The sequence below is a fragment of the Bufo gargarizans genome, chromosome 8, assembly GCF_014858855.1.
Source record: "Bufo gargarizans isolate SCDJY-AF-19 chromosome 8, ASM1485885v1, whole genome shotgun sequence".
Classification (NCBI taxonomy): Eukaryota; Metazoa; Chordata; class Amphibia; order Anura; family Bufonidae; genus Bufo; species Bufo gargarizans.
The window spans coordinates 29,683,087-29,708,182 of NC_058087.1; the positions used below are offsets into that span (position 1 = coordinate 29,683,087).

Consider the following 25,096-nt stretch of genomic DNA (forward strand, 5'->3'; position numbering starts at 1 on the left):
CCCCCATAAAGCCAGATCCAGTCCTGCTCAGTCAGTGTGTGTGAGAGCGAATTGAGCACATTAGAAATCATCCATCATCTGGAAAGCTAAGAAGACAAAAAATCACAACTTCCAGGCCCCCAGAGTTTCCTGGCAATGACCTCGTTCCTCTCTTTGTTCACATCGTGCTCAGCTTGTTGATGTCCTTCCATTTCTGTCTCCTTTCCTTTAGATTAAGAAAGCCTTTTTGGCCCTGGTGGCGAACGGGGTGCGGGCGGCGCCTCTCTGGGACAGCAAGCAGCATTGTTTTGTGGGTAGGTTCCAGTATGGTGTATAACAGTGAGACGCTTATCGTCAGTGAGGCATGCAAAACCTGCCCTGGTCTGAGGGCCACATCGTCTCCTAAAGGAGCCACAATGAATTTCTGATACAATTTATTATTATTCATTATTAAAGCGCCCATCATTCCATAGCGCTGCACATATGAGAAAAGGTGCACATACATGATACAGACAATTGCACTAATCATAAACAAGATGAGTTACAGACTGGTACAGAAGGAGAGAGGGCCCTGCCCGCGAGGGCTTACAATCTACATAGTATGGGAGAAGGACACAGTAGGTACAGTATATTACAAACACAGATATACTTTGCATTACAATTAACTATATTTATATAAAGTATGTTGCAGTGAACAAAGGGTCCCAGTTCATGGTGCAGTCGTGCTCATGCCTGTGCAGCCACTCTCCACTGAAATGCATGGGAATAAGGTGATGGCCGAGGTCGCTGCCCCTACCCCTTCCCAGGGATTGTATCAGAGTTTGGCAAAAATATCAGAAATAACATCCAATAGCTTTTTTGCATTTGAATAAAATAAAAGGTTAGAACCAGAGTCAGCGCTTTACGGTTGCATTCAGTCTTCTGTTCTTAAAGGGGAAGTCCATTTTTTACAATACCTTTTTTTTTGTTCAGAGAGGTACCCTAAAAATAATCTATGTCATAGGTTTTTCAGGTGCTGAGACCACCAGTGATCAGCAATAATCTGCCAAGGTGGTTGACAGGAAGGGTTAAATTCCCCTGTAGCGCCACCACCAGCGCTCATGCACATGGCCGTTGCGGTGCGAACGGAGGCACGGACCAGAAGCCCATGAAAGCACTATGGAGTGATTCTGTGGGTTTTCTGTCAGGGCCTCCGTACCACAAAAAAGTAGTGCAAGTGCTGCGTCGGGAGCGGATCGCGGACCCCATTCAAGTGACGGTGGGCAAGCGGTCAGTGCCCATGCATTGCAGGACTGCAATTTGCAGTCTGCAGCATAGACCCAACTGGCATATGTTCGTGTACATGAACCCTTACACGGTCTCCAGTAAAATCAATGTTCTCTTTTTAAAATGCATTGGCAAGCAGGGTTCTCCAAAGATCTGTTTTTAGCCTTGGTGGGGGCCTCAAATCAAGGAATCAGCTCTATTAAAGGGGTTATCCAGGAGTTTGATATTGATGGCTTATTCTAAGGATAGGTCATCAATATCACATGAGTGGCGGTCCGGCTCCCCTGCCCATCAGCTGTTTGAAGAGGCTGCAGCGCTCCAGTGAGCATCGCGGTCCCTTCATATTCCAGTGATGTCTTAGTCTTTGGTCATATGGCCTATTCAAGTGAATGGACCTGGGCTGCAATACCAATCACAGCCACTATACAATGTACAGCGCTGTGCTTAGTATGCACGGCTGATCGGCAGGAGAGCCGGGTGTCAGACCCCAACGATCAGATATTTCTGAGGATAGACCATCAATATCATCAATGTCATTAACCCTATGTTGATTGTGGACCCTTAGCTGCCGCTGGAGGAGCCTTGGTCATGTTAATTGTGGATCCCTAGCTGACGCTGGAGGAGCCTCAGATCTTTTAGAAGGTTCTAGGACTCCCTGGAAAACTGCCACTACGTCCTTGTACTACTTTTAGCAGGCTGGCCGCTCCTGCCAAGATTCACCGCTGCCCCAAGTCTTGGCTTTCACTGTGGATTCCCAGAGCCTCAGAAATCATGTCGTCACCCTCTCCAGCCTGCCAGATTTCAGACGTTCTCCTCCCTCCTGGACCTAAAACAAACAGCTCATATAAACTGAACAACCTGTCTACATTAAAGTAACCGTCCAGGCAAAACTGATATATTTATCATGCCTCATGCAGGCCCTGCAGGGGCGGGGCACGACATAAAGTATCAAATAACAACAAAGGGAGAATCCTACAACGGGCATGACTTGGAGTGTTTCTTTAAAACCGCTGGGATTTGGTTGGAATTACTGCCGCTACCTGTGGATAATAAGACTGCTACATGTCTTGCTAAAAATCCTACTTCCTTGTAATTGTCTCCCAGGCTGCGGCAATATAAATTTTTACTAAATACGTCTTCCCTCACTGCTGTCGCCATGATCAAGGAGCTGTAGTCATATGTAGAAGGGGGCGAATACTTTTTCATAGTGTAGTGAGATAATCTGCTCCGGTTATTATACCAGTTGTGACTGACGGATGTGTGGTCCTTGGTTTTGCAGGAATGCTGACCATCACCGACTTCATCAACATCCTGCACAGATACTACAAGGCCCCGCTGGTATGAGGACGGTGAAGTATCTATAGAACCTACGGAAGGGGGGGGAGGGGGGTCATCTATAGGCGCTAGTACATAGGTAGCCAAAAGAACCAATCACAGGCCTGCTTCTATTTGCAACAATATGATTGAATGCAACCTATAAAAGTCATGGTTAATGATAGCAAGGGCTTTAAAGGGAACCTGTCACCGGGATTTGGGGTATAGAGCTGAGGACATGGGTTGCTAGATTGCCCCTAGCACATCCGCAATACCCAGTCCCCATAGCTCTGTGTGCTTTTATTGTGTAAAAAAATCGATTTGATACAAATGCAAATTAACCTGAGACGAGTCAGAGCTTGAAAATATGACTCTTCTCTGGTCACACAAGTAAGATATGACTCTTTTATGTTAATTTGCATATGTATCAAATAGTTTTTTCTCACAATAAAAGCACACAGAGCTATGGGGTCTGGATATTGCAGATGTGCTAGCGGCCATCTAGCAGCCCATGTCCTCAGCTCTATACCTAAAATCCCAGTGACAGGTTCCCTTTAAGAGCTGCATGACAACCAATATGACCATCCTTACAGCTCCCACAGTGGTTGTCAGTCACCTATAGCCAATGCAGCGGGGATGCATCATTGCATAGCAATTCCGATTTGTTATTCTGGAATCTGAGTAAGCTGGGTGACAACCAATGTGACTTACAGGCCCTATGAAGGTACTACCACCCAGCTTTCCCAGAATCTAGAATGTCTCCGATCCCGGCTGATTGCATTATGCATTTCTTTGTACTCAGGTGCAGATATATGAGCTGGAGGAGCATAAGATTGAGACGTGGAGAGGTAAATCATATGATTCATTAGTATCTCCAGTTCTCTGGAGATTGGCGTGTGTCAGTGACTTTCTTGTCTTGTAGAAGTTTACCTGCAGAGTTCCTTCAAGCCCCTGATCTACATCGCCCCCTGTGACAGGTAAGAGTATAGCATCCTGTAGTGAGGGCTCGTCATCGGTGCCGGTAATCAGTAATACATTGTATCCCCTCCCAGTCTCTTCCATGCTGTCTATTCGCTCATCAAGAACAAGATTCACCGCTTACCAGTGATGGATCCAGCGTCTGGCAATATCCTCCACATCCTCACCCACAAGCGCCTGCTGAAATTCCTGCATATATTTGTAAGTAGAGGACATGGGTGCCACATACACTTCATAGGGGGTAGCCTTCCAATGGACCTCACTCGTGTGACCGGTCAGGTCTGTATGGACCCCAGATATTACAGGCAGCGATCTCCTCCACAGTATGGAGAGGAGTAATCGCTAAGGCCATCACTCGTCCTTATACAGACTCATTGTTTGCCGGCAGCAGAGGATGATTAGACGGTACGATCTGCTGCCGGCTAACGACGATTTAGGTGCCTACACAAACGATCCAATTACACGATAATCAAGCATAATCGGCGGCACCTTTACACCGCCAGGTAATCGCTAACGGTTCTGTAAACGCTCATTAGTGATTATCTGTTGAATTCTAGTCCAGTGTAAAGGGCCCTTAAGGGGACCTCAGACTCCAATAGACAATGCATCTAAAGGCCCGGGCCAATTTTGCAGGTGCTCGTTCCTTCCTGGTAATTGCTGTCTCATCAGTGAAGTAGATCGCTGCTATTACAAAGCAGTGATCTCCTCCACAGTATGAAGAGGAGCGATCACTAAGGCCATTGCTCGTCCTCATACAGACTTGTTGTTTGCCGGCAGCAGAGAATGATTACACAGCACAATCTGCTGCCAGCAAACGACGATTTAGGTGACTACAGAAGCTATCCAATTTCCTGATGAACAAGCGTTTCGCTCGTTTGTCAGGTAATCGGCGGCACCTTCACACCGCCAGATAATCGCTAACAAGCAGTTCTGTGAACGTTCGTTAGTGATTCTCTGCACGTGTAAAGGGCCCTTAAGGGTATTTCAGACTACCACAGACTCCAATAGACAATGCTTGTAAGCTGGAGTCACAGATGTGACAGCACCCAGAGGTAGTGACTGCAGTGAATAGACTTCTCACACATGCATTCATCTTCTTGTACGGACAACTTTCTAGGGGAGAACCATTGCCAGACCGTGCTTCCTGCAGAGGACCATCTTGGAGTTGGGGATCGGCACCTTCAGAGATGTCGCCATGATTCACGACACTTCATCCATCTACAGCGCGCTGGAGATCTTTGTGGAGAGGAGAGTGTCCGCGCTACCTGTAGTGAACGAGGCTGGTGAGTATGACCACAAGGACCCACACACTGACTACAACCCCCATAGATACCATGCCATCTTTGAGGCACCTCCATTTATATAAGTAAAATGCATAACTAGCAAATCCCTAATGTATATTGCTGCAGACAGGCTACTGTATCTGCTGAGGGTTTACGTAAAAGCAATAATAGGAGCGTATCAAGGAATTGCTATTCAAGCAACTATCTCTTATATTAACATATGTGAATTTTACTTGTGGGGACAATTCCCGTTTGTACAATTGCCTCATCTCAATGTGGGTACCACATACCCCCCATAAATGCTACAGGGTTGTATACAACAGTGACTTTCCTTTCCTGACTGATACAGGTAGGTAAGAGGGACAGCTCTCCGTTGTAATTTCCCCATCATACAGCTCCTGTATCCCCCTAGTGTATACTAAAATTTCTTAAAGGGAAGCAGCGCCCTGTCATCCTCTGAAGGACACATCCTCGGCAGATTCAGCTCCTTCTTCTCAGTTCTGAGCAGTGATTCCAAGTCCGGATACAAGGACTGGATTAAAGGCTTCCTGTCTAGGGTGGGAAGGTTTACATGGAAAGTTGAGTGATTATAATAGTAGCTAACAGGAAGCACTGGAGTCTTATACCAGGTCCGTATGTAAGTCTTCCGTCGGGCTTTAATCTCTCCCTTTCCCATTCATTCCTGTGGAAGGAAACGAACAGACAATCCCTGTGGTCACCACAAGGGGGCAGATTGAGCTGTTGTCACATTTTGCATGAAGGTGGCGCTACTACTCACTGTGCAGAGAGGCTTAAAGGGCTTCTTTCACTCCACTAAACTCTTTTTTTTTTTTTGGTCTCCCTACAATCCTTATGCTGCGATTTCTCAATATATATGGCTATTACACTGTTTGGTTCAGTAGTTCTATCAAAAAACTGACTTTTATATTATGCAAATTACCTCTCTAGCAGCAGGTAGGGCGGCTACCTGCTGCTAGCAGCCGCATCCTCCATTCATAATGACGCCCCCTCCTCATGTTGATTGACAGGGCCAGCGGACGCGCTCATCCTCTGACTTGCCCTGTCTGCGTTTTAAATCTCGCGCCGGTCTTCAGTTGGCGCAGGCGCACTCAGAGGAGGACGCTCGCTCGGCCGCTCCATCCTCAGTGCGCCTGCGCCGGGTGTACATGTGACATCATCGGCACAGGCGCGCTGAGGATGGAGCGGCCGAGCGAGCGTCCTCCTCTGAGTGCGCCTGCGCCAACTGAAGACCGGCGCGAGATTTAAAACGAAGACAGGGCCAGTCAGAGGACGAGCGCGTCCGCTGGCCCTGTCAATCAACATGAGGAGGGGGCGTCATTATGAATGGAGGATGCGGCTGCTAGCAGCAGGTAGCCGCCCTACCTGCTGCTAGAGAGGTAATTTGCATAATATAAAAGTCCGTTTTTTTATAGAACTACTGAACCAAACAGTGTAATAGCCATATATATTAAGAAATCGCAGCATAAGGATTGTAGGGAGACCAAAAAAAAATAATGAGTTTAGTGGAGTGACAGAAGCCCTTTAACAACTAAAATGAGTTTTCTGAATTGCACAATATATCCGGCAACATTCCCAGACTCCTGATCTGCCATGCTAGAGATTCTTGCTTCCGTACCACTGCATAACCGTGAAAGTGTGGAAAAGTTGAGTGAGAACTCAACAATGGCATCTGCATGAGACTAGTTGTCACCCAGCTTTCCCCAAAACAGATATAACTAAGAAAAAGAGATTATTTAGAAACTCATTAGAAGGCGTGTGCGGGGAAGCGGGCAGTGGGCCCGACTCATTTATCAGTCTCCACGGCAGTTTTTGGGAGCTGGTGTAGATTTAGGTATGTCGCACGGCCTGCAGGAGGAAGCGCCAAAGTTATGTAGAGGCCTGCATTCGGAAACATAACTTTGGGGCATCCACCAGCAGTGCAGAGGAACTGAAGACCAGTGTCGGAAAATGCTGGTCTTAATAAATGTCCCCTAAAGAGTTTAAATCCATTGTACTTACAAATGAGAACGCGCCCTTTTGCAGCTTGAATTTGATAAGTTGCGTTCAGTGCAGACTTGGTGACCCTGTTTGGGAGTCCAGAGACCTTGTCTATGGGGGTCAGATCAATGGCCATCTCATTCTGCTACAGATGCTATTTGTGAACACATTTACAGTTAAAAATAGCACAAAAAGTGCTTAGTAAATCAGACACATGGTACATGATGTCAACAGTACAGCAGTGTAATATCATGAGGTTACATAGTATTCAACATTTAAATGGACTTTTATTATCTTGTATAATATGCAGCACCTTCCCATTGCGCTTATATGTGTAAATTGTTTGTCACCCAGCCATGGTATTCATAATGCCAACTATGTACATACTATGAATATAAACTTGGGAAAATGAAGATGCAGCACACTTTCTTGATCAGGGGCAAAGCCAGTGTGGACCAGGACCGCGGTCCAATTAGATACAATGGAAAAATGCCAGCAGCACACCTTGAATTTCAAAAGAACACGTGCGATTTATTCACCCAGTGTCAGGTAGCAGCGACGTTTCAACCGCTTGTTGCGGTCTTTCTCAAGCTATGTGCCCATGTGTTACAATCACATAATATATAGGTATATCAATTAATAGAACAATAAAATCAATCAGATAAAAAAGTGGCAAAATTCATAATATCAGTATTCAGAATTAATAAATAAATCTCATTATCAGTGTCCAAAATATATAAATACAGTAAATTCACAGTGTTCTATAATCAGTTACAAAATCTTTAGTGAACATACATAATACAATATAATTGCTCATTACAAAGTACAGGTGTGCCCCCTTTCATAGTGTAAATTAAAAAAAACTCTCACGATCAGCTGATGAACTGCACAGATGGAGCATCGGTAGCTATGAATAAAGCTACCGTAACATAATACTGCCTCCATGTTCAAGAATATCACCACTATAATACTGCTCCTATGTACAAGAATATAACTACTATAATACTGCCTCCTATGTACAAGAATATAACTACTATAATACTGCCCCCTATGTACAAGAATATAACTACTATAATACTGCTCCTATGTACAAAAATATAACTACTATAATACTGTGCCTATGTACAAGAATATAACTACTATAATACTGCGCCTATGCACAAGAATATAACTACTATAATACTGCCTCTATGTACAAGAATATAACTACTATAATACTGCCTCCTGTGTACAAGAATATAACTACTATAATACTGCCTCCTATGTACAAGAATATAACTACTATAATACTGCCCCCTATGTACAAGAATATAACTACTATAATACTGCTCCTATGTACAAGAATATAACTACTATAATACTGCGCCTATGTACAAGAATATAACTACTATCATACTGCTCCTATGTACAAGAATATAACTACTATAATACTGCTCCTATGTACAAGAATATAACTACTATAATACTGCTCCTATGTACAAGAATATAACTACTATAATACTGCTCCTATGTACAAGAATATAACTACTATAATACTGCCTCCTATATACAAGAATATAACTACTATAATACTGCCTCCTATGTACAAGAATATAACTACTATAATACTGCTCCTATGTACAAGACTATAACTACTACAATACTGCTCCTATGTACAAGAATATAACTACTATAATACTGCCTCCTATGTACAAGAATATAACTGCTATAATACTGCTCCTATGTACAAGAATATAACTACTATAATACTGCCTCCTATGTACAAGAATATAACTACTATAATACTGCCTCCTACAGACGTGGACAAAATTGTTGGTACCCTTTGGTCAATGAAAGAAAAAGTCACAATGGTCACAGAAATAACTTTAATCTGACAAAAGTAATAATAAATTAAAATTCTATAAATGTTAACCAATGAAAGTCAGACATTGTTTTTCAACCATGCTTCAACAGAATTATGTAAAAAAATAAACTCATGAAACAGGCATGGACAAAAATGATGGTACCCCTAACTTAATATTTTGTTGCGCAACCTTTTGAGGCAATCACTGCAATCAAACGCTTCCTGTAACTGTCAATGAGACATCTGCACCTCTCAGCAGGTATTTTGGCCCACTCCTCATGAGCAAACTGCTCCAGTTGTGTCCGGTTTGAAGGGTGCCTTTTCCAGACTGCATGTTTCAGCTCCTTCCAAAGATGCTCAATAGGATTGAGGTCAGGGCTCATAGAAGGCCACTTTAGAATAGTCCAATTTTTTCCTCTTAGCCATTCTTGGGTGTTTTTAGCGGTGTGTTTTGGGTCATTGTCCTGTTGCAAGACCCATGACCTGCGACTGAGACCAAGCTTTCTGACACTGGCTAGTACATTTCTCTCTAGAATTCCTTGATAGTCTTGAGATTTCATTGTACCCTGCACAGATTCAAGACACCCTGTGCCAGACGCAGCAAAGCAGCCCCAGAACATAACAGAGCCTCCTCCATGTTTCACAGTAGGGACAGTGTTCTTTTCTTGATATGCTTCATTTTTTCGTCTGTGAACATACAGCTGATGTGCCTTGGCAAAAACTTCGATTTTTGTCTCATCTGTCCACAGGACATTCTCCCAGAAGCTTTGTGGCTTGTCAACATGTAGTTTGGCATATTCCAGTCTTGCTTTTTTATGATTCGTTTTCAACAATGGTGTCCTCCTTGGTCGTCTCCCATGTAGTCCACTTTGGCTCAAACAACGACGGATGGTGCGATCTGACACTGATGTTCCTTGAGCATGAAGTTCACCTTGAATCTCTTTAGAAGTCTTTCTAGGCTCTTTTGTTACCATTCGGATTATCCGTCTCTTAGATTTGTCATCAATTTTCCTCCTGCGGCCACGTCCAGGGAGGTTGGCTACAGTCCCATGGATCTTAAACTTATGAATAATATGTGCAACTGTACTCACAGGAACATCTAGTTGCTTGGAGATGGTCTTATAGCCTTTACCTTTAACATGCTTGTCTATAATTTTCTTTCTGATCTCTTGAGACAGCTCTTTCCTTTGCTTCCTCTGGTCCATGTCGAGTGTGGTACACACCATATCACCAAACAACACAGTGATTACCTGGAGCCATATATATAGGCCCAATGGCTGATTACAAGGTTGTAGACACCTGTGATGCTAATTAGTGGACACACCTTGAATTAACATGTCCCTTTGGTCACATTATGTTCTGTGTTTTCTAGGGGTACCATCATTTTTGTCCATGCCTGTTTCATGAGTTTATTTTTTTACATAATTCTGTTGAAGCATGGTTGAAAAACAATGTCTGACTTTCATTGGTTAACATTTATAGAATTTTAATTTATTATTACTTTTGTCAGATTAAAGTTATTTCTGTGACCATTGTGACTTTTTCTTTCATTGACCAAAGGGTACCAACAATTTTGTCCACGTCTGTATGTACAGGAATATAACTACTATAATACTGCCCCTATGTACAAGAATATAACTACTATAATACTGCCTCCTATGTACAAGAATATAACTACTATAATACTGCCTCCTATGTACAAGAATATAACTACTATAATACTGCTCCTATGTACAAGAATATAACTGCTATAATACTGCCTCCTATGTACAGGAATATAACTACTATAATACTGCCCCTATGTACAAGAATATAACTACTATAATACTGCTCCTATGTACAAGAATATAACTACTATAATACTGCTCCTATGTACAGGAATATAACTACTATAATACTGCTCCTATGTACAAGAATATATCTACTATAATACTGCCTCCTATGTACAAGAATATAACTACTATAATACTGCCCCTATGTACAAGAATATAACTACTATAATACTGCTCCTATGTACAATAATATAATTACTATAATACTGCTCCTATGTACAAGAATATAACTACTATAATACTGCCTCCTATGTACAAGAATATAACTACTATAATACTGCCTCCTATGTACAAGAATATAACTACTATAATACTGCCTCCTATGTACAAGAATATAACTACTATAATACTGCCTCCTATGTACAAGAATATAACTACTATAATACTGCCCCTATGTACAAGAATATAACTACTATAATACTGCCTCCAATGTACAAGAATATAACTACTATAATACTGCTCCTATGTACAAGAATATAACTACTATAATACTGCTCCTATGTACAAGAATATAACTACTATAATACTGCCTCCTATGTACAAGAATATCATTTATATAATATGTACAAAAGTATTGGGGGAGATTGATTAAACTGGTGTAAAGTAGAACGGGCGTAGTTGCCCATAGCAACAAATCAGATTCCACCTGCTGCTTTGGGCAACTTCGCCAGTTCTACTTTACACCAGTTTGATAAATCTCCCCCATGGTGTAGGATATTCCTCGCTGACTGTAATTCTCTCGCTCCTCTCTTTACAGGACAGGTCGTAGGGCTATATTCTCGCTTTGACGTCATAGTAAGTTAACGTTATACTTTTGCATGTTCTTTGCAGCCTGATAATCGGTATTCTCTCCTTGAAGTTCTCTCTTTACAACCCCCCAGACGGGGAGCGCTTTCACCTCTGTCTGTCACTTTAGGGGATATCGGATTCTGTTTCTTCAGATAACAGCAGCTTTTACCACTTTCGGTCTGCCTTTTATTTATTACATGGCCTCTGAATAGCACAATACCTGTGACTGATCATATAAACCGACTTATCTCCTGTTCGGTGCTGGTACCAGAGTCACGTATTTGGGGTCTATGGAGAGCGGTCAGGTCACTTGGTCACCCTTCTGCTGCTCATCATGGTTATTGTTTCTTCCCATTTTCTCTTCTGTAATAGCATTTAGCAGCCCAGAAGGTGTATAATAACCTGGATATAACAGTGGGCGAAGCTTTGCGGCGGCGCTCCTTGTCTCTGGAAGGTGTTCTTATGTGTTATCCGCATGAGACCCTGGAAGCTGTGATTGACCGTATAGTACGAGAACAGGTACTGACTGCATGAATAATGTCCATAATAAGGTCCTTATTTGTAAACGTCTTTAATTAGCTACCTGACAGCTATATACCAGCTGTACATATATAATTATATACAGGAGATACCCAGGTTATACCAGCATGGTCCATATCACTATATACAAGAAGATGTATAACTTATACCAGCTGTACATATATAATTATATACAGGAGATGCCCAGGTTATACCAGCATGCTCCATATCACTATATACAAGAAGATGTATAACTTATACCAGCTGTACATATATAATTATATACAGGAGATCCCCAGGTTATACCAGCTGTACATATATAATTATATACAGGAGATCCCCAGGTTATACCAGCATGCTCCATATCACTATATACAAGAAGATGTATAACTTATACCAGCTGTACATATATGATTATATACAGGAGATACCCAGGTTATACCAGCATGGTCCATATCACTATATACAAGATGTATAACTTATACCAACTGTACATATATAATTATATACAGGAGATGCCCAGGTTATGCCAGCATGGTCCATATCACTATATACAAGAAGATGTATAACTTATACCAGCTGTACATATATAAGTATATACAGGGGATTCCCAGGTTATACCAGCATGGTCCATATCACTATATACAAGAAGATGTATAACTTATACCAGCTGTACATATATAATTATATACAGGAGATACCCAGGTTATACCAGCATGGTCCATATCACTATATACAAGAAGATGTATAACTTATACCAGCTGTACATATATAATTATATACAGGAGATGCCCAGGTTATGCCAGCATGGTCCATATCACTATATACAAGAAGATGTATAACTTATACCAGCTGTACATATATAATTATATACAGGAGATGCCCAGGTTATACCAGCATGGTCCATATCACTATATACAAGAAGATGTATAACTTATACCAGCTGTACATATATAATTATATACAGGAGATGCCCAGGTTATACCAGCTGTACATATATAATTATATACAGGAGATGCCCAGGTTATACCAGCATGCTCCATATCACTATATACAAGAAGATGTATAACTTATAGCAGCTGTACATATATAATTATATACAGGAGATGCCCAGGTTATACCAGCATGGTCCATATCACTATATACAAGAAGATGTATAACTTATACCAGCTGTACATATATAATTATATACAGGAGATGCCCAGGTTATACCAGCATGGTCCATATCACTATATACAGGAGATACCCAGGTTATACCAGCATGGTCCATATCACTATGAATAGAAATGGTGCGGTAGTTTCCTGCGCTCTATGATTGTCTCTTTCCATCTGTCAGGTTCATCGATTTGTCCTGGTGGATGAAGAACATCGGCCCCGCGGGATTGTGTCCCTGTCTGATATCCTTCAAGCCCTGGTTTTATCCCCCGCAGGTATTGATGCCCTTAATTCCTAACCCTGCGAAGGCTCTTTTCTACCTTCACCCTGCACCTCCTTCTCCTCTCTAAGGCACAGGTACGCCCCCTACAGTACTTGGCAGGAGCAATCGTCCATGTGAGAATTGTCTGGAAAGCTCATCTTTGCACTTTGTACCCTGGAACCTCAGAAAGCTGCATTTATGCTGCCTCAAGGTTTTACCCATTGCCTGAAATTTAGCTTTTCTGTTTTTTCCTCCCTCCTGCTGCTGTTCTGAGGTGTCCTGGGCCGGCTTCTCTCTTCTTCTTCCCTCCAGTTCTTTTAGTCAATGCCAATTGTCAAAAAAAATAAAAAGTTATCAGAATTTTGCAATAACGTATGTGGCGCTGCATGCTCCACAAAGATTGCAAAATTCTTCGTATCCATTTTGCAGAATATAAGGGGAAATCGCTTGCAGGGGTTGTTCAGCGTAGAAAGCCTACTTTCTGTACCCACTTAGGGCATTTCAGGCGGTCTTATGTTGGGGGTGGAGAGTGGTTAGTAAGAGTGTCTCGCCCTCTGGAGGACCCGTCCTGTCCTGTATTACACAGACAGCAAATTGATATAAATGGACATAGTGTAATGCTTATTTTCCCCTGTGGTGGCGCTGCAGAGAAATGGAAAACTTACTGCCAGGTTTCAGATTACAGCTGATCGCAAAGGGTCCTTGCAGAGAATCGCCTTGTGGTCAAGAAAACGTCTTAAAAGTGGGTTTTATCGAAAGAAGAGAATCCATTTAAAGTGCTTTTCCATTTTGAAATAACATTTTGCCAGAATCGGAGATAATAAGTAATAATACACAGCAGACACCTGCTGCCGATGATGTGGGCTCAACTCCTGAGCACCTCCCATCACAGCTCTGTAGACATATGGCAGTTTTTGAGAACCCCTTGGCAGCAGCGATGTATATGTAAAGCGTATTTCACCAAGGGTTCCAAAATCCCCTGGATAGCCATAGAGTTACATGACAAGATTATGTTTACCTGCTGCCACCACTAGGGGGAGCTCAAAAACTTAAAGGGGTTGTCTCATCTCAGACCTTGATGGCATATCGGTAGGATATGCCACCAATGTCAGATAGGTGGGAGCCACACCTATCTTCATTGAGGGCCCCTGAAAGTGAAGGCAAGAGCACCGAGTATGTTACATAGAAATAAATAGAGAGAGCACCGTGCAAGCATAGCCACCGCTCCATTTACTTTTATGGGAGTGCTGGGGATAGCCAAGCCAGTGCTCGGCAATTTTCAGCAGTCCCATATAAATGAATGGAGGGCGGCTGCGCATGTGTGGCTGCTCTCCACTTACTTCGGGGGGTCTCGTTCTGGAGATAGGTGCAGGTCCCACCTCTCTCTGAGCAATATGCCACCAATGTCTCAGATGAGGCAACACTTTTAAAGTAGGCGGTGAGCTCCCCCTACTGGTGGCTAGAGGCAGGCAGAATTTTATCACAGAACTCTATGTCTACACACATAGGGGCACGGACAGGTGTTTTAGACGCCTGCGCTGGCACAGGCCTCTTCATAACTTCGGCGGATCCACCACCGCTTCTAAATGTAAGACAGCTTCCTAGCTAATTTAGACGTATTTCTGTTTAATAAATAACCGTAACTTTTACAAAGACAGTTGCACTCTGCGGTCTTACTAAACACTTATACTGATGTCAAATTAGCCAACATATCCTACTGTGGAGGACATGTCTGAGCCCGAGCACCGCGCCAAGGTTTCTCAAGTAGCTCGGGACCTAACGCTAAACCTACCTGTGCCGTATGGGCAATACCAGGAGCCAGTGGGTGAATTACAAGAGCACAAGGTCCGACTCACAGCAATCTCACAGTCACCTCCAGAATGCAGCCATGCTTACAATGAGAGGAGGGAGAGACCTCTGATTCCCACCCAAGACTGGCTGGTATAGCCCGGGCCTCACATGTGCACCAGAATGCTGCCTGTAGATGGAAATAAAGGCACATTCAGACTAGGAGTTTTTACACCTCCAAACTTAAAAAATAACCGCCATAGAGTTACAATAGCAATCCATTGTGTGACCACATAGATGCCACAGTTGTTGTCAAGAGCGGCATGAAAGGGTTAAGTGGCCATTCCTATTATAACCTCATTCTTGGGAATCGCCATTTAAGCCGTTCCCTGTTATATTCTGCAAAACCGCTCCAAGCTGGAGCCAAACTTTGCAAAGTTTATTCAGAGAATCCCTGTTTCCAATCCCTGCACGCGCGTTTCCGTCTTCTTGCACTAATTAAACCCTGTGCCCCTCTGTGATGGCATCATCTGCGACTGCCATCCTGAGCACCCTCTGCTTGACAGGTTTACGCCACTGCTTCAGGTGTTTTCTGTCACCCATCTGGCTGCCTCCACCTTATCTCACCACACCGTTTCTTCTCTTCTGGGTCTTACAGGTCTGGACCGCAATTCCTTGTGATGGAGTCCATGGGAATGCATGGATCCAGCCTCCTACAGGAGAATGACAGGACATTTTATATCTAGGGGGCGCTGTTTCATCCACCAAGGACGACTGGATGCCTGATCATGTGATGAGAGGACGACACGAGGATGGCAGTCACCTTGAAGGACGCCTGGAGGATAGCAGTCACCTTGAAGGACACAAGTTTTCTTCCAGATGCATTCAAGGAATCCTGCAGTCTTGGCGTAGTCCTCCCCTGTATGTCTCATATACAGTGTATTGTATTGTGTGGTCATGAGAACTTTGGAGACTGGAGTGGGAATCATTCAGGATTTATTGCTGGAGACGTCCTCGGACCTGTGAGTGGGGCTCATCGTCATGTGCCATATGGAGATACATATGTTTACACTGTTCACACGCATACTTATATCTCATTGTATGTAGGAAATGTGAAATTCAGCTAATATTCTCTTCTCCATACTGGTGGGTTGACACATATCTGTAGATTTAAATGACTTTTCTTTTCCAATCCGTAGTTGCCAACATTAAAATTATTTCCTAGAAGCTTCTACTTTATCCTATTAGGCCATTGTAAGTTTGTAAAGGGGGGGGGGGGGGAGGGAGACTTAGGACCTCCATCCAGTATCAGGAGTGAATGCATCCTACCCATTGAGTTCAATGGACACTGTGTAATGCTTCATTCCTCCTGTAGGGGCACTGCAGGGAGATGAAAGACTTGCTGACAGGTCCCCCCACAGACTACAGTTGATTGCTGGGAATACCAGTAGCAGGATGTCTTGTGATATTTTTATGGGCAGCCACTTTAAGGGGGATCTGTTAGCAGTTTTGTCCCTATGACACCCGCTGACCTGTTACATGTGCACCTGGCAGCTGAAGGCATCTGTGTTGGTCCCATGTTCATATGTGCCCGCATTGCTGAGATAAGTGATGTTTTAATATGTGCAAATGAGCCTCTAGAAGGAACGGGGGCGTTACCGTTACACCTAGAGGCTCTGCTCTCTCTGCAACGGCCGTGCCCTCTCCACTATGGTTGATAGGGCCAGGCAGTGTAAAAGTCATAGTTGCATAGAGAGCTGAACCTCTAGGTGTAACGACAACGCCCCCGTTGCTCCTAGAGGCTCATTTGCATATAATAAAACTTTTACGTTTCTCAGCAGCGCGGGCACATATAAACATGGGACCAACTCAGATGTCTTCAGCTGCCAAGCGCACATGTAACAGGTCAGCCAGTATCATAGGGACAAATCTGTCCTTTAGAAAAGAGCTGTCCCCTCCCCTGACATGTCTTGCATTCCCCAAGAAATAAAATTTCTGGAGCATCTCATATTATTACTCCATGAAGTGCCATTCCCTTTTTATTCCTAGCAGTTTACAGTGAAAGTCCAGCTGGGTGTTAGTGTCCCTGTACAGTCTGGCATGGGCACCACGCAGTGGCATCCCCCCCCCCCCTTCCCAGTACTTGACCACATACCTCTTACATCCAGGGACATCTCCCGTCATGTAGACCTTCTCTTTCCTCTTCTCCTTCATTAGACATGATAAATTCTCTCAGCCGCATCTCGTCTCTACAGAGTTTGTAACACAGACACATTAGATTTCTCAGTTTTTCCATCAACCTCCTCATCCTGGTGTCCCCACAGTGTCATCCTGCTGCCACCGCCAATACTGTGCCCGTTGTGCCCCCCAATGCACCAGGTACTATACTGCTGAAAAAATAGTGACCCTAATAGATATAATTGGGGTCACTTATCAAACCGGTGCAAAGTAGAACTGAATTTCCAAAAGAGCTGTCAGACATGAAAGGTGGAGCCTGATTGGCTGCTATGGGCAACTAACCCAGTTCTGCTTTACACCAGTTTGATAAATTACCCCAAATGTCCCTATAGTGTCCACAGCAGCTGTAATGTCTCCTAGAGACCCCCAGTAATAATACCACCCTATATTGTGCTCCAGGTAATAATCCCTGTATAGTGTCTCCAAAAATAATAGAATTGCCCCTACAGTGCCTCCCCAATAGCAACGCCCCCCACACTACCCCCCATAATAATCCCCCCATAGTATTCCCCCACCCACACAGTAATTTCCCCCACACTGCCCCCCCACAGTAATTCCCCACACACTGCCCCCATATAGTAATTTGCCCCCACATAGTAATCTCTCCCATAATAATTTGCCCCCACACAGTATCCCACCATGATATTTTCTCCCACGTCCTCCTGTGTGTCCCCTCCATGTCCCCCAAAGTTGGCACATAAAAACTAAAAAAAAAATACAAAAAAAAACAAACCTAAATACTCATCTGCGCTTGCTCGCAGAGGAAGGCGCGCGCACACTTTACTGTGCTGCTGCGTCCCGGCATGGGTGCGCGCGATGACGTCATCACACACGCCTGCGCCGGGATTTCACTACCACATAGGCCTTAGGCCTACTAGGCCTGAAGCATATGGCGGTGATCGGCGGTGGGGCAGGGAACTATGCGCTCCCGTGCCCCGCTGCAGTATGTGGGTGCTTCAGCCCTCCAGAAATGAGCGCTTCCATCTCTATTGATGGAAGCGCTCATTGCACCCCCCTGGCAATGGCAATGGCAGACAGTACAGAGACACACCTCTAACTGGCAACACCCAGCTGGACCTTCATTGTAAACTGCTAGCAATTCATTCATAGCTTCAAGCAGGAATAACAGAGTAATAAGACAACATAGAGTCATAAGAATAGATGCTCCAGGTACTAGAACAGACTTGTCAGGAGAGGTGAGAGGTCTTCTTTAAACTCCACCTTTGATTGACATTGCCTCTATAGTGATGTAAGGTCAAGAATCTTTAGAATATAAAGTATCCTCATTAGTTTTTGTTTTGCTGTTTTCTGTTACGCTGGGTTCACACCTAGGCGTTTCTCAAACGCGTGTTTCTATGCGCGTTTTTGTCGCGCGTTTTTTTTAATAGTGAACGCGCGTTTGACGCGCGTTTGGGTGATTGACAGCAGTGTTGTCCAAAGAGTCTATGGCCCAAACGCGCGTCAAACGCGCCAAAAAAAGCTCCTGTACTTGTTTGAGCGTCGGGCGTTTTACAGCGCGATCGTACGCGCTGTAAAACGCCCAGGTGAGAACCATTCCCATAGGGAATCATTGGTTCTTGCCTGTTGTGCGTTTTACAGCGCGTAGGAACGCGCTGTAAAACGCTCAGGTGTGAACCCAGCGTCACTGTTTAGTTACTTGTTATCCTGTAAATTATAGAAACAGTTTTTTCCTGGAAACCATCTGCAAGCAGGCTTGCTTACTGCTGACTGATCTCCTTATGGCTTTTTATGTATTTAGTTTATGGCTTGTGAGATAGGGGTTAATTGAATTTCCTTCGCCCTAATGCAAATTCTGTAACAGGCCCCTCACCTACCATGTGCCATTTCTAATATCATTTATTTAGAATGGTGTCCTTTTATGAGGCAGGGGGTGTTTGGGCCGCCATAGGCAGCAGGTTGCTCTATAGCTACGCCCCTCTACCTGACCCTCGCATTGGTCGTGTCTGTCATTGCCACTTGAAGGGAATGCGACTGAGCTACAATGCTACATACCGCCTGTGGACAGGTGTGGCGCTATTTTTCACAGAAAGCAGTCATGTTTTTCTTAACCTCTGCAACTCCTTTAAATATCTGGTCCATAAGGTGTTAGCAAGCCATTAACCCTTTCACTACCAGCGCCGTGCAAAGATGGCGCCCACTTGCACGTGCAACGGGCGTCACGGCCTGCAGGTCTCCACTGTTTCAAACATATGCCGATCGCGGTAATTAAAGCCTTCAGATGCCGTGATCAAGTGAGGATGCCGGTAATTGATTTCAATACACTCAGCCTTGCTGAAGAGGCGGAGGGCATTGAAGCTGCAATTCTTAATTCTTATTTATACATAAGAAATGAGAAATTGTCAGTAATAAATGGATTTTAAAAATCCATGATTGTTCAGAGTTAAAAAATAAAAAATTGATTTTGTATGCTCAAATACGAGCTTCAAAATCATTACAAAAAAGTTAAAAATTTATATACCGTATTTTTCGCCGTATAAGACGCACCTAGGTTTTTGGGGAGGAAAATAAGAAAAAAAAAATTTTTAACCAAAAGGTGTGCTGTGTGTTTGGAACTAATGGTGGTCTGTGGATGGCACTATTACTGGGGATCTGTGGATGACGGACACTGTTATGGGGGGATCTGTGGATGACGGACACTGTTATGGGGGGATCTGTGGATGACGGACACTGTTATGGGGGGATCTGTGGATGACGGACACTGTTATGGGGGGATCTGTGGATGACGGACACTGTTATGGGGGGGGGATCTGTGGATGACTGACACTGTTATGGGGGGATCTGTGGATGACGGACACTGTTATGGGGGGGGGATCTGTGGATGACTGACACTGTTATGGGGGGATCTGTGGATGACGGACACTGTTATGGGGGGATCTGTGGATGACGGACACTGTTATGGGGGGGGATCTGTGGATGACTGACACTGTTATGGGGGGATCTGTGGATGACGGACACTGTTATTGGGGGAACTGTGGATGACGGACACTTATGGGGGGATCTGTGGCTTGCACTGTTACAGGGGGATCTGTGGCTTGCACTGCTACAGGGGGATCTGTGGCTGGCACTGTTACGGGGGGGGGATCTGTGGATGGCACTGTTATACATGTGTCATCCACAGACCCTCCCAGCCCATAACTGTGCCATCCACAGATCCCCCGCCGCTCCAGTATACTAATATAATATGTCTGATTTAATTAATGGTTATTAAATATGCATCTTTATTCCTAATAGTACCTTAAATCCTAAGCGCTTCAGTACAATGCCGGCAGGCCGGGCAGCCGGCGCGTCACGTCACTCACTGACGTCACTTGCCTGCGCCGCCTGCTTCATTCATAAAGTAGGCGGCGCAGGCACGTGACATAAGGGAGTTACGCTGCCGCCCGCCCGGCCTGCATACTACTGAAGCGCTAAGGATTTAAGGTACTATTAGGCATAAAGGGGCATATTTAATAACCATTAATTGAATATGACATATTATATTAGTATAGCGGCGGGGCGGGGCTATAGTACAGTGACTGCACCGCCCCGCCGCTATTGCCGGCCCCAGCTCCTCCTCCCAGTCCCTCCCCGAGTCCCCGCTCGCTTTACATCGCAGCTTGCGATGTAAAATTGACAGCATTCGCCGTATAAGACGCAGGGGCATTTTCCCCCCATTTTGGGGGGAGAAAAAGTGCGTCTTATACGGCGAAAAATACGGTAAGTTTAAATCACCCTCCCTTTCTGTATAATAAAAAAATAAATACATGTATAACAAAAATATAAACATCATGGGTATCACCGCGACCGAAAATGCCTGTACTATTAAAATATAAAAATATTTTTCCAATGCGGCAAATGGCGTAACAGAAAAACGGGTCAAAATGGCCAATTTCCCATTTTTTTTATTGCTTCTGTTACCCAAAAAATTTAAAAAATGTGATGAGAAAGTCACATTCCAAAATGGTATCAATGAAAACTGCAGATTGTCTTGAAAAAAATAAGCCCGCACAGCTCAGTAAATATAACTAAAAAAAAGTTATGGGGGTCGGAATATGGTGATGTAATAAAAAATAAAACATTTTTTTCAAAGTTTACATTTATTTTTACACTATTTAGACATAAAAAAAAACTATACACATGTGGTATCGTTGTAATCGTACTGACCCAGAGAATGAAAGGCATGGGTCAGTTTTGCCGAAAACAGAAAGGTGTGCGAACAAAACCCGTAAAACGGAGGAATTGCGTTTTTTTTTTTTTTTTCTAATTCCACCCCATTTGGATATTATTATTTTTTTACCTCTTCCCACTACATTGTATGCCATAATTAATGGTGGCGTTAGAAAGTACAAAAATTATACTACAAAAAAAGTAAGCCCTCATACAGCTATGTAAACTGAAATATAAAAAAGTTATGGCTCAAGGAAGATACGGAAGACAAATGAAAACGCAAAAACCTCCGGTATCCTAAGGGTTAAAGAGGTTGGCCAGTTTCCTATATTAAGCAGGTGTAATTGCAGCTCCTCCGTCCCTTTTACTGCAGTGGGAAGGAACAGTTACAATTCTGTCTGCTCCTTCCCATTTATGTGAATGGGACGGTGCAGTTGTAATTACACCGGCGAGCAGGTAAACAGTGAAGAGAAGGCAGTGCTTGTATGAGCGCTGCCGCGGTCTCCTCATACAGCTGATCTGCGGGGGTGCCCTGAGGATAGGTCATGAATATAGGAAACTGGCCAACCCCTTTAAGACCCAAGGCCCGTTCGTAGCAGGACAATAAAAACAAATAATACAGCCGCTTGTTGTATTATAGAAAAGTTGTGGAAACTGTCAACAAGCTTATGTTAACAGATATGGCGTTTTTAGTATTCCCCACTAAGGGTACGTTCTGCAGCATCTCCGATCCAGCAGGCTGTTTCGGCAGAGAATAGCCTGCCAGAGTTCTCCAGATCTGGTATAGTGCCGCCCACCACTGGGCCCCCTAGGGGCCCCCTAGACTATAATGGGATCCGGCTGCTTTCCGGCATTAGTGCTGGCTATGGGGTCCAGCAATGCTCAGCAGTATCCGGCTATGCCAGATGTGTGACGCCGGAGATGTGAACATACCCCTAGTTATTTTAGTGAGAGACCAGTATTATAAATGACACGTCATGGTTTAGGACCTTGTTGCAGTTTTTGCACTGGGGGGTCCAGGACATTGCATATAAGGGAATTGCTATTTATGCAATATTTATATATTGACCACTAATGAAGACGAGTAACATTGTAACATTTTGCTTAAATTCCTTACAGTCGGCAACTCCATACGTAATAATATATGTGGCTGGAGTTCTGTGCACGAGCACGCTAATGTTCAGGTAAAATGACATAGTCGATATAGACATAGCGCCCCCTGCTGTACAACACAGTAGCCGTAGCTCTACTCTAAAAACAAAGATGTAGCGCAATTTAAAGGGCTCGACCTCCTTATGTTTCCAGCAGTAAGCACCTCTTTTATTTTTGCAAGCAATCCTCCTCCGCAATAACCTCTTTCTGGTAAAGACAAATTAAGTCTGCTGGGATTCACTAGTGCAGGGCTGGCCAACCTGCGGCTGATAGCTGTAGGCAGACTGGGCATACTGGGAGTTGTAGTTCTGAAACAGCTGGAAAGCCACAGGTTGGCCAGCCCTGCACTAGTGCTTTGCATACTTATTTAATATCTATTCTATTCACATCCAAATCTGTACTTGGGGATTGATCTTTAACCGAACTCAGAGGTAACCAAGTGGTCTAGTCCCGAGCTCCCACGGGGGTGACTGCAAATCAGCAGCTTTGGATGTGACTATAGAACAAAAATCAGTACCAGATAAGGAAATAATATAGGATCAAGTCTGGTGCAGAGGTGCAGGAGATGTGTGACCAGCAGACGGGACTGCCTCGGACATCTGCAGTCTTCGCCCCCCTCCATCCTCTTTCCTATCTTGCCTTATTCTACACTTTATACCGTCATTAGTTTTGCACTTTTCTGAATAATTTTACTGTGATTTCCATTTCTTTCTTTTCTTATCTGTAAACTGTAACTTGAGATTTTCAGAATAAACTGTTGCTGCTTTCTCATCTATTTCTATGCGCGATTTAGTTTTTCCATAATCTTAATATCCCCAAATGACCAAATTCTTCACGAAGAATCTTCCTCTTAGGGCCCATCCAGACGTCCATAGTGCTTTGCAGATCCGCAAAACACGGATACCGGCCGCGTGCGTTCCGCAATTTGCGGACCGCACCTGGCCGCAACCATAGTAGAAAATGCCTATTCTTGTCTGCAAGTGCGGACAAGAATAGAACACGCTCTATCTTTTCCACTGAGCCATGGAACAGAACCACGGATGCGGACAGCACACTGTGTGCTGTCCGCATCTTTTGCAGCCCCCCTGAAATGAATAGGTCCGCACCAGTTCCACAAAATTGCAGAACAGATGCAGACTCATTTATACGGCCGTCTGAATGAGCCCTTAAAGGCAGAGGGGGAACTTGTAGCTACTGGAGCCCCAATGCAAAATCTGTACCAGTGCCCCAAACTTATCATATCACAGGGGCATTTTGGGCACCCTCGGGCTGCAGGGCTTCCACCTCCCCCTCTGCACCCCCATAGTTAGAAGGTTTTCCAGTTTTATGTGATGAAAGCTTAGTCCAACCGATAGCGCTGTACTCAGCTATTTTCAGCAGTTTAAAGGGGACATGCAGTACAGTAGGATAGGTCATCAATATCCTGACGCTGCAGAACCCCTTTAATGAAGCAGCAGCAGACATGCTACATTCAAACCCGGGAACACAGGACCACTAATCTTGTGATCAGTGGGTGTCCCCGGAGTCAACCCCATTAATCAGCCCCTATGCAGTGGATATTGTAGAAGTATTCTTTGTGGAAATTGATGGTCTGCTTAGTGGTCAAAGATTTGTAACCATTGTCGTCGTCCCCCCCCCCCCCCCAATACAAGCTAGATCAGTGTGTCCAGTATTCTGCTGTTAGTATTGAGCGAATCAAAATTGACGAAGTGGAGTTCGATCGAAAAATGTGATCCGTCCCGAATTCGAATTTCCTCACGCTTCATGGTAACGAATCAGATTTTTTTTCTAAAATGTTTGCTGCACATGTTACAAAGTGAAAGTTAGAAGCCCGGGAATAAGGGATCACCCATAATGCCGTGCAGCCAGCCAATCAGCAGATAGCCAGCCCCACGTGATGTCACAGCCCTATAAAAAGCCTCATCCTGCCCGGTCTCCGCCATTTTACTGTGAACTGTGCAAGGAGAGATGTGACAGACGCTAGGGACAGTGATTAGGAATCGTAAAATTTTGGTTAGGAACAGTTCAGGGACAGCACAGAGAGAGTTTAGGGAGATAATAGGGAGACTATAGGGACAGCATAGGGAGAGTACGGGGCTAATAGAACAGTGTCCCCCTTGGTTAACAGATGAGCCATTCTGTTACACCTTGCTTCACTAATTGGGGTGAAAAAGCTGTCTAATACTACTGCTATTGTGGTGCCCACATTGTTTTATACATACATAATTCTATAACGCCTTGATTCTCTAACTGGGGTTAAAAAGCGGTCTAAATAAAATGCCTCTCATCAGCCCCCAGCAGCCTCTCATCAGCCCCCAGCAGCCTCATATTAGCCCCCCAGCAGCCTCTCATAAGCCCCCAGCAGCCTCTCATCAGCCCCCAAGAGCCTCAGCCCCCAGCAGCCTCATATTAGCCCCCAGTAGCCTCATATTAGCCCCCAGCAGCCTCTCATCAGCCCCCAGCAGCCTCTCATCAGCCCCCAGGAGCCTCAGCCCCCAGCAGCCTCTCATCAGCCCCCAGCAGCCTCAAATTG

General features: G+C 44.2%; 1 protein-coding gene across 3 annotated transcripts in view; it reads left to right on the plus strand.

Moving 5' to 3' along the window:
- PRKAG3 (protein kinase AMP-activated non-catalytic subunit gamma 3) overlaps positions 1-16,233 on the plus strand; it is a 42,700-nt gene extending 26,467 nt beyond the window's left edge. The window contains exons 4-13 of one of the 3 annotated variants that reach the window (XR_006391116.1): positions 212-293; positions 2,525-2,583; positions 3,362-3,407; positions 3,482-3,536; positions 3,612-3,738; positions 4,655-4,820; positions 11,251-11,288; positions 11,655-11,801; positions 13,138-13,313; positions 15,665-15,895. Coding sequence is in view for 2 of the 3 variants with exons in the window: in XM_044304428.1 (XP_044160363.1) it covers positions 212-293; positions 2,525-2,583; positions 3,362-3,407; positions 3,482-3,536; positions 3,612-3,738; positions 4,655-4,820; positions 11,251-11,288; positions 11,655-11,801; positions 13,138-13,231; positions 15,753-15,967 (1,029 nt within the window). In the remaining variant the exon portion in view is untranslated. Of the gene's footprint in view, positions 1-211; positions 294-2,524; positions 2,584-3,361; positions 3,408-3,481; positions 3,537-3,611; positions 3,739-4,654; positions 4,821-11,250; positions 11,289-11,654; positions 11,802-13,137; positions 13,314-15,664 lie in introns of all 3 variants that reach the window. The other 2 variants (XM_044304428.1, XM_044304429.1) reach the window with 2 other exon arrangements.
- Positions 16,234-25,096: the final 8,863 nt, after the last annotated feature.